Genomic DNA, 10,241 nt, shown 5'->3' on the forward strand with positions numbered 1-10,241 from the left:
ATTTTCACCTCCCTTTATCACTTCTTGCCATGGCTTTTGGCATCTATTCCTCTCCATTCTCCAGGCTTTCAGTCTGACACAGTCCTGCAGTATTCTATTTTCATCATCTTCTTAAAAAGAAAACAGGGCCGGGCACAGTGGCTCATGCCTGTAACCCCAGCACTTTGGGAGGCCAAGGCAAGTGAATCACTTGAGCTCAGGAGTTCAAGACCAGCCTGGGCAACATGGCAAAACCCCATCTCTGCGAAAAATACAAAAATTAGCCAGGTACGGTGGCACGCACCTGTAGTCCCAGCTACTTGGGAGACTGAGGTGGGGTCACTGCTTGAGCTCGGGAAGCAGAGGTTGCAGTGAGCTGAGATCACTGTACTCCAGCCTGCGTGACAAAGCAAAAGGAAAAAAGAAAAAGGAATATCCTATTAAACAAACAAACTGGCAAAACATACAGGAAAGATTATCCTTAATATTTAATTGGCCATATCCTTAATATTTAAGGATAATATCCTAGTAGCCTTAATATTTAATTTAGGAAGTCTTTAGAAAGGGGCTATCACAGTGAGAACCTGCCTGACATTTAAGTGCTTTGTACACCATATTGCCAGTCCTATCGACAACCCCACATGGAAGTCTTGTTTTCACCTCAAAGATCATAGTACTAAAGGTTCAGCCAAGTGTGACTTGCCTAAAGCCACATAGCTAGTAAGTGGAAAAGCTGAGATTTGATCCACCATCCACGTCTTATTCACCTTGCTGCCTTATTTTGTATCACTGCAGTCTTAGATTAATGATGTCTGCTATCAGTAAGTCAAGTTGAGCACCATTTTAAGTATACTCAGGTTCAACACATTACCATCATCAGGTCAACTTAACTAGCCCTGACCCAGAATATAATGCTGTGCTTTGCTATGGGATAATGCAGAAATCTTTCATGTAGTAAATACCTCGGATGGCTGTCAGCCTGCCTGCCAATCATGATGGCTACTACGTTAGGAAGTTTCTTCATCTCCCCAGATTGGTGCTGATGTGGAAGATGTAGAAGAGGGTAAATTGGGCCTATAAAGAAGTGAAGAAGAACACAAATAGTTCAATTACATATATTTTCTCCTGTTGCTCTGTATGTCTTGATTCTTACAGGCAAACTGATAATGTGTAAAGAGAAAATAAGAAAAGAAAAAAACAGGCACACATGTTCTTCTGCCTTACAGAAAGGTACAAATGACCACATGACTCAAGATAAAGAAAGCATCTTTTATGGGTTTATTGGTCCTTTAAGTTAATTGAAGTAAAGAAACTTTAAATTTACAAGCTAATATTTATCAAGCAATACAAATTCTTTTGTTTACCTCAAAATGTAATACTAATTCCATAGTAAACAACAATTTTTTTATACACAGATTTATGAAAAAGTGGACAAAAACCTCGTGCCAGCATCAAAAAGTCAACAAAAAAAGACTCTTTCCATTTTACAATCTCTGGTTTCCATAACAAAAAAAAGGGTGACATTCTCTTTAAAGTTTGGTAGCTTCATGAAACAAAGACTTCCATCTGTAAATAAATCACTTGCTCATCAACACACACTCTCAAGCACTTTTTTTTTTTTTCACAGCTTTTGTTTTGGCATAATGGCAGCATGGAGAGAAGGTAACATTTACACGGCGGACTTCATCAAAACCTCAGAAGGTTTTTATTGTAAAATTTTAAACGTAAAGAATGACTCTTAAAAATAAGAAATAACAGTCCATAATGTGGACATGTCCAAAGCCAAAGTTTTTAATCTCTTCTTTAACAGTTAAAATACAAGTTAGAAAGTTTGCTGGCAGTTTATTTCACAGGAATATATCAGATGAACGTCATCTCTGAATGCACTCCTAACTCACAGCGATGAAGGGAACAGGCATACAGAAAATACAATGGACAGGGAATCCACCAGACAGGACCCAAACTTCGGGGGCCAAAAGCGCCGTTAAGAGATGCTGGTTATTGGATGAAGGCCCAGATGACAGAGCTACTGCTTCATCACACTGACTCACATTTCGGTTTGCAATCCACTTTCCTCTCTCCTCATTTCCACATGGAGGAAAAAAAGTGATTTTCCTTTCCTACTCCCAGTATCATTTCTGACTGAAGTGTTGGTCTAAGACTGTGAACAATCCTGTCCAACAGGGGTGTTGCTGGGTGTCACCTACTAGGACCGGCCTACAGAGAGCCCAGAACCACCTGATGCGGGGGTGCTGCTGCTGACAGAGAATATGCAATTCTCCTCACCACTGGTACTAACACTAAAGGCTCTGCTAAAATGGACTAAATTATGTGAGTCAACATCATGTTTTCTGTTTTTGGCATTTCAACCCATGGAGAATTTCTATCTGAAACAAGCTGCTCTGAGGCTTGAAGATACCCCACCCGCCCCAGTATCTTCAAAAGCTGTTCTGCAGAATCAGGAGTAACATTTAATACTGCTGTCATCTATAGAATTCTTTGTTTCTACATGATTTGTCGCTGCCGATACTATATCCTCTAAAATCAATAGTATGCCAAAAGGCACTAATCTTTCACACTAAAAAAAAAAAAAAAAAGGTTTTGTGGTCCCTGTGTTTCCTTACATTATCAAAAATACTATTTGGCAAAAGCAGTACTTAGTTTTCCCCTCCCCAAAGCCAACCCTAGTGACGGCCCTCACTTTCTTGCTTGTTTCTTTAGGGGGCCTGAGGACTGACTATGTTAGATCTCTGCATTATTGAAGCTGAACAACTGATGACATTTCTAAAACTCTTTCTACCCAGGACTTTTAAAACACTAGTTGAAGAAGAATAAGGCATATTAGTAGGTAAGGACGAATTCTCAAAAAAGTAGAGTTGGGCTTTTAACAGTCTGTGGCATTTTTTTAAGTTCTGGATTTGTTGGTTTTCAAGTGCTAAACACACAGAATGTTTATATAGGAGACAAATATCTTATTGGTTTGTTATTTTCTTCAAAGCACTTATTTACAGACTATCTATAGTAGTCAAAACTACCTGGAAAACATATTTTTCTGCCACATAGAAAGGGTTAGACAGTCATACTTGGGATGCATCTCAAATTTATGATGAAGAAAGAACAGACTAACCCCCTGCAACAGAGCCCCCACCCCAACCTTGCCCACACAGACAACTTACACACACTCTGATACGTGTAACTGTGAGGAGACCAGGCATCCCTCAAACAAAAAGCTGACAGTCTACAGGGTGGATTGGTGAAAAACTGGATTCCTGGTTTATTCACTGAGTTGAAAAAATCACAAGGCAGAAGAGAACAATTCCAACACACCCAATGCAAGCTGTGAGGCTGGCCCAGGAGAGAACATTCTCCTCAGATTTACTGATCAATGCCTCCTGCCATCTGACAGAGAAGACATAAGAAATGAGAGGGTGTGTCCATCTGCTGCCATCTTGAAGGCTTTTGGAAGTGAGACAGGAAATCCAAACTCCCAACCTAAGTTTGTAAATGAAGGTGGCCAAAGCAGGGTTGCCCCAGCCCTATAATTGGATCACCCAGTTTCCACAGGTCCTTAAAGTAGGTGTCTGGGAAGGTGGAGTCCAGATTGGTGTGTCCTGTCCTGACCACAGGCAGCCCATCTTCTGAGAGGAATCACCCCTCAGTGCAACCAGCAACCCATCTGGCCAGACTGGAACCCAGTTCTAACCCACCCCAAGACCCAAGCAGAAGAGGCCAACACAGGCCTTGGAGGTTGCTCTTGACTTCCCTCTTCCTCCTCTCTCACCAGCTCAAGATAGACTGTAAAGAATAACTGTCCCACAGTCCAACAAATGATGTCAAAACAGAGCCCGATGCCTGTGATTTCAAAGCTAACAATGGCAGGACCAAGTCACACAAACTCTGGATGTTCCTTGGGCTGCCATCCCAAGAGAGAAATTCCACTTGCAGACTGCCACATGGTCATCGTGCCCTCCTTTAAAGCAGAACTTCCTGTCATTTGATCACAAAAGGCAGCCTCACACGAAGTGAGCAGCCAGTGTGCCTTCATTCAACTTCCCCATGTGGAGTGGTAACTGAGAAAACCATTCAAATCAACAACGTCTAGAACACACTCTGGGTGGGGCTGAAATCTGGCATGAAAACAGACTCAGCTTACAGTCACCATGATCTCCAGGTCATGCCGGTTTATTTCAGCTAACGAAAGGTGTCTGGTGAGTTGAAATACGGAGCCAGTCATCTCCATAATCACACTTAAAGTTGAACAGGAATCATTATAAAACTTCTATTCAAGGATAAAACCCAACTCTAAGCCTGGTTGGGTGGTATGTTCCCTCCCCATTGAGGAGGAGTGGTTCCCTGCTCTGAGCAGAACAGCCTAGAATGTCCGTGTAGATCTACCACATTAGTAAGAAAAAGCAGTGCCCATGCTTGCTACAAATCACAAGGCTCTCTTAAACATCACTTGCATCTCTAAAATCTAACCAGTTCCTAGGACTCCTCTCTTCTGTCTTCCTCTGGATTTTTAACCCAGGCGAATGAAATCTATCACTTCCCAGGCCTGGGGCAGCTGCTAGAGAGGGCCTTGCATTCCACTGCCATGTATTCAAACCTCAAAACCTATGTCTGTCTGCTTGAGGTAAAGTAAAAAATACTAATAATAAATATTTAAGAGAGGAGTAGTGATCTCAGGACCACAATTTTGTGGAGCCAAGAAGGGTGGGGTGATGAAACCTCTACAAGGCAGTCTTTGGCACAGAAGCCTCCGTGTGACACTTCTAGGGAATATCTCCTGTGTGCTTGATCAAAACGAAGAGGCAAATGGTTGGGGCTGCTGGCCCTCAGAGGCCTGGGGGAGCCTGCTTCACCACCTAACATACCCTTCCTTCTGGGCCAGCTCCTCACCTCATGAGGCACCAGCCTGGAGGCTGGGAAGGAATCCTTTCTTCAGAAGGACTATTTCTCCCAGAAAATCTGTAATGTACACTGGACTTCCTGGATTTGCTATCAATAACATGCCAGGAGGACAGAAAGTTTGCCTTGCTCCAGATCTTTCTGATGTCTCACAGCACAGGGCATCACATGGGGACCAAACAGAGCAAGACCAAATCCCACGGTCCCTGCCTCCCTTCAGAGCCAGCCATCTCCCTCTCACTAGGAGAGGGAGTGACCGCGTGCATCCCACGCCCCTTCCCACATCTCCCAGTGAGGAACCTGATGAATTTTTTTCAAGTGCTGCCTTCTTTCCCAACTAACCATTACACAGGAATGTTTCCGGGCTTTGGCAACTAGCAGACAGTCAGATTTCATTTTCCTGTAACTCCAGTTTTTTCTAAGCATTCATTACACTGCACATTTGTAAAGCATACCTTCCCCAAGGCAGAGCTTCCTATGTTCCCAAAGATGAGCATTTGCTGCTGGGCTGGTCTGGCATCTTCTGCCAAATATCAACAGAGGGCTGTCAACTTGCCATTAGACATACACCCTGATTCTCCCAGCACAGTGTCAGGTCAGACCCAGGCGTCCATACCCACGCCAACACGATGGCTTAGAGGTAGAATGAAGCACAGAATCACTCGGGGGTACATGGGTTGTTCTTACCCTTCCACATCAATGAGTCATTTCTAACTATACCAAACTGAAAATTCACATCAAAGGACTTGAGAATGGCACAAATAGGGTTTAACAGTACAGACAAGTACCAATTGATTTAAACATTATCACCTAAACTGCAACATTGTCAAACACAATGAAACAGAACCAAGCTGTCCTATGCTGTCCAGCTGTGGCATCAACAGCACCACAGCCTTGGCCGATGCGAGGATGACCCGCAGTTAAAAGTGGGCTTAAGTGACCTTGACATGCTGCCCGCTGACCAGTATTTCCAGGTAAACTTGCATCTGAAGCAGCATCTTAACACAGCTGTTTCATTAAAAACAAAACAAACAAACAAAAAAAACTACCGCTTATTTGAGGCTCAGATTCGTAGTTTTACAGGGATGAGCCATGGATGAAAGAACACAAACATGACATGTAGCTTCATTTCAGCAGGAAAAAAAAAAAAAAGGGTTGGAAGATAGATCCTTGGTGACTGCTTTGTGATCTGAAAAGTAAACCTGGTCATCGTCTGAAATGTAGCCTGGAACCACAGTCAGCAGTCCCCAGGAATCTGGCTGCACACTGAGGAGACTTTAGCTTAGCTGGAAGCAAAGGGCTCGCGGTTGTATTTGTCATTTTCAAGACCTCCAGGTACTGAGTTTCCTTCCTGACCAGGAAATGTTAAGGGTTAAAGCACTTTATGTAGAACATTCACACTGCGTTGATAAATTTTGACTGTATCATAACAACACGACATACCAGCCCCCTCACCAAAAGCTTGCCCAGACATTCAGTGGACACAGGAGGAAATATTAAAGTAGGTATTTTTGGTGAGGTAAAGGCAAATTGCACAAAGCTGACACTGGGTGTGGAGCTTGGTATATGCCCACTGATCTCAACAATGGGGGAGCTACTCTGACTTCAAGACAATAGATATTTCCTAAGAGGTCTAATCCCTGCTCTGATGACAGTGCACAAGCAAAACACTGAAGACTTTCACAGAAAAAAGAAAAAAAAAAGCATTTTTTTTTTTTTCATTTTACAGAAAAAGTTTCCCATCGATTGCATTCTAGTGTCAGAAACAAGCTTGGGGAGCATTACCCTGAGCTTCCCAAAGGCATCGCAGGAGGACAAGGACGCTGGCTCGCTCACTCAAGCACGGACACACATTGACACTGATTTAAATGTCCCTATGTGAAACAGAAACAGTAAGACTCATCACAAGCAGGCAGCAGGCCACACTCACAGCTACAGGTCACTGTACGTTAAGAACTTGCCAGGGAGGCACCAACGTCTCCTAGGCCAAGACGCGTCAATGCTCACAGAGGCCAATTCCAGAGGCGCCAGGTTTCCGCAGAAAGCAACAGCTGCCTTCTGTTCCTGCCTCCTCCTCATCCTTGAAAAGCAGGCCCCGGGTTATCTCCCACAACAGGCAACTCAGCTGTCCCTAAAGAGGAAATTGTCATGAAATGCCAGAGCGTCAGCTGCAGGTTGTCTCGTCCCTTGGTTTCAAATTTTCGTAGTGCTTCACTGAACAGGTGCCTTCATAACACAGAGGTATGCGGCTCTTGCTGAGAGACGATTCCAGCCTCACAGACTCCACCATGGAATAAATACTAATTGAAAACCACTGTGGGGTGAAAGGTGGGGGAGGGAAAAATACACAAAGGAGAGATGTTTCTGTGGTTGTTTTCCCAGCGCTGCATCTCTGGCACTGCAGGAACGTTCCGGTATGGGGTGCCAGGCCCTGTGTAGGTAGAAGAGTCTCCGTCCCAAGAAGGAACTTACTTGGCCTCTTGTTTCTCCTGCAGTAGTGGAATAATCGACTCCCACGCCATGAGGCACTGGAACGACAACAAACACACACAGTATCAGCTTTGAGTTTCTGATTTTGGGTCAGCTTCTCAATTCTGCTCGGATCTACCCTTTCACTGTGGATCCCACTGGGTCACCTTTGTCTAACGATGCCTGCATGTATCCTCCATAACTATTACAAACAGGGAGGTAACAAGTGTTTGTTTGGAATGTGTCACCCCATCTTTATGAAAGACAGCAATATCTCTGCAAGGCTTAAATGCATTCATGTTGGTCTGTAAAGCTCATATCCAGTGAATGGAAATGGATTCGCTGGAGGAAATTCTTTTCCTCTCAAAAAAGCAGAAAAGAGCCCAAGCAGGAAACCCCTGAAGAGGCCCTAGGACCTCAGCGGGGATGGAGACACCACTCCAGGTGTGGGTGGCGCTTGTGCAGGATGGAAATCAGAGTTGGAGCAGGCCAGCCACCGGAATCGGAGCGGGTGAAAGCCCACTCTTTCTCACCAACCTCAAGTTTGCTTGTTTGGGCCACACCTGAATCTCCCAAAAGGGAACATGGAAGAGGGAAGCCAGTGTTTATTGAGTTTTATTATGTCCAAACATGGTGACATACTTTACGTTAGTTATCACCAGTCCTCACAGCTCCTCTATGAAGGAGAATTATTACTTGACACATACACACTGATTTCATGGATGGGGAAGACAAGACTCAGGTTAAATAACTGGCCCAGACACACAGCTTGTCCATGGCAGAGCTCATGATTCCCCCACTGATGCTGTCTCCACTACACCAACCTCTTTTCATCCCAGATCCTTGTGAAAGGCCAAGAACTCAGAACACTCTGGCATTGTCCTCTGAGAGCAGAAATGATTCTCCCTTTGGAAAGTCTCTTGCATAAAGAGGGCAGGTGAGTCACATAAGGCTTTTCAGTAGCAGCCCAGGGTTGAAGGAGGACTTTGTACTGAGTCATTTAGGAAGGAGTTCTGAGGAGGTGGGAGAAATTCTGAAGAGGTGGGAGGAATTCTGAGGAGGTGGGAGGAGTTCTGAGGAGGGAGAAGGAATTCTGAGGAGGTGGGAGGAGTTCTGAGGAGGGAGAAGGAATTCTGAGGAGGTGGGAGAAGTTCTGAGGAGGGGGAGGAGTTCTGAGGAGGGAGGAGGAGTTCTGAGGAGGTGGGAGGAATTCTGAGGAGGTGGGAGGAGTTTTGAGGAGGGAGAAGGAATTCTGAGGTGGGAGGAGTTCTGAGGAGGCAGAAGGAATTCTGAGAAGGTGAGAGGAGGGAGGAGGAGTTCTGATGAGGGGGAGGAGTTCTGAGGAGGTGGGAGGAATTCTGAGGAGATGGAAGGAATTCTGAGGAGGTGGCAGAAGTTCTGAGGAGGGAGGAGGAGACAGGCACCCTAGGTCAAGCCAGAAAGAGGAGTGGTGAAATTGCTCCCTGATTCCTCCTTGGTGACTCTGAGGTTAGAGAGGAAGCTAAACTCAGAAGCCCACCTTATATACAGAAGATGGTCTGGGGTCTGTGGCATTCCAGGTCCTGCTCTCTCCCTAGGCCATCACTTCCGATCTGCAATGGACTTTGTATGTCAGCCATGAGAAACCAAGGCCATACCAGTTTTCTATTTGGTCCTCAAATGTACCAAACTCTTTCCTATCCCAGGGACCTTGCGTATGTTGTCTTCTTTACCTGGAATATATGTTCTCCAAGCCTCTGTCTCTGAGACTCGGATGAAATGTTATTTCCTCAGACTGGCCTTTCCTGCTCACTCCACCCGCCCCTCCCACCCTTAGTCTGCATTATGCCCCCTGGTATTTTCTCGCCCAGTTTCCCGTTCTTTCCTTTATCTCACTCTGAAGCTGTGGGCTCCTCTGATGAACACATACCCTCCACAGGGCAGGAATCCTGCTGTTTATCAATTTGGTACACACTGCTCCTTGCACACAGCAAGTGCACAAAAAGCATTTGTTAAATATGTATAGAAGCAGTACCAGGCCGCAAGATGGTGGCCTTGCCTGTGATATAGTGGGAAGACAGATAAACATGTACTTAAGACCAGGGTTGGGTCCTCCCGGGACCAGGACTTTAGGGATGCTGGGATTAATTACCAAGGGGAGCGATGGAGACATTTGACATAGTTGGTTTTGTAGTAGTGGGAAGGCCGCTGAACAGCGGAGGGAAGGTGTGGGAGTTACGGAAAAAAGGAACTCTGGGTAACAGAATGCACTACTGCACTCCAACCTGGGTAACAGAGTTTGTGACCCTGTCACAATATATATATATACACACACATATATACACATAAACATATACACACACACATATGTATGTATATATAGCGCGATATAGGGTCAAAAACTGTTACCCAGGTTGGAGTGCCGTAGTGCACAATCATGGCTCACTGTAGCCTTGAACTCCTGGCTCAAGCCATCCTCCCACCACAGCCTCCAGAGTAGCTGGAACTATAGGCATACGCCACCACGCCTGGCTCATTTTGTATCTTTTGTAGAGACAGAGTCCTACTACATTGCCTACCTAGGCTGGTCTTGAACTCCTGGGCTCAAGTGATCCTCTCACCTCGGACTCTCAAAATGCTGGGATTACAGGCGTGAGCCACTGCACCTGGCCTCGCATTGGTTTGCTGGATATATGAATCAAGCAAACCTTGACTGAGGGGACTGGGCTGTAGCCTGATAAGAGTAATCTCCATGTGTGTGTGGTGTGGCGTGTGTGGGGCTTGTGTGTGGGGGGTGTGTGTGGGGTGTGTGTGTGTGTGGGGTGTATGTGTGGGGTGTGTGTGGGGTGGGTATGTGTGTGTGTGGGGGGGTGTGTGGTGTGTGGGTGTGGGGTGTATGTGTGGGG

At 45.3% G+C, this 10,241-nt stretch overlaps 1 protein-coding gene across 1 annotated transcript in view; it reads right to left on the reverse strand.

Annotated features, from left to right (window-relative positions):
* Nucleotides 1-1,234: 1,234 nt before the first annotated feature.
* Nucleotides 1,235-10,241, reverse strand: part of SNX30 (sorting nexin family member 30) — a 123,694-nt gene continuing 114,687 nt past the window's right edge. The window contains exon 9 of the mRNA XM_025360266.1: nucleotides 1,235-7,415. Coding sequence (XP_025216051.1) covers nucleotides 7,356-7,415 — 60 coding nt within the window. The 3' untranslated portion in view covers nucleotides 1,235-7,355. The remainder of the gene's footprint in view (nucleotides 7,416-10,241) is intronic.

This window comes from Theropithecus gelada, chromosome 15 (genome assembly GCF_003255815.1).
Source record: "Theropithecus gelada isolate Dixy chromosome 15, Tgel_1.0, whole genome shotgun sequence".
Classification (NCBI taxonomy): Eukaryota; Metazoa; Chordata; class Mammalia; order Primates; family Cercopithecidae; genus Theropithecus; species Theropithecus gelada.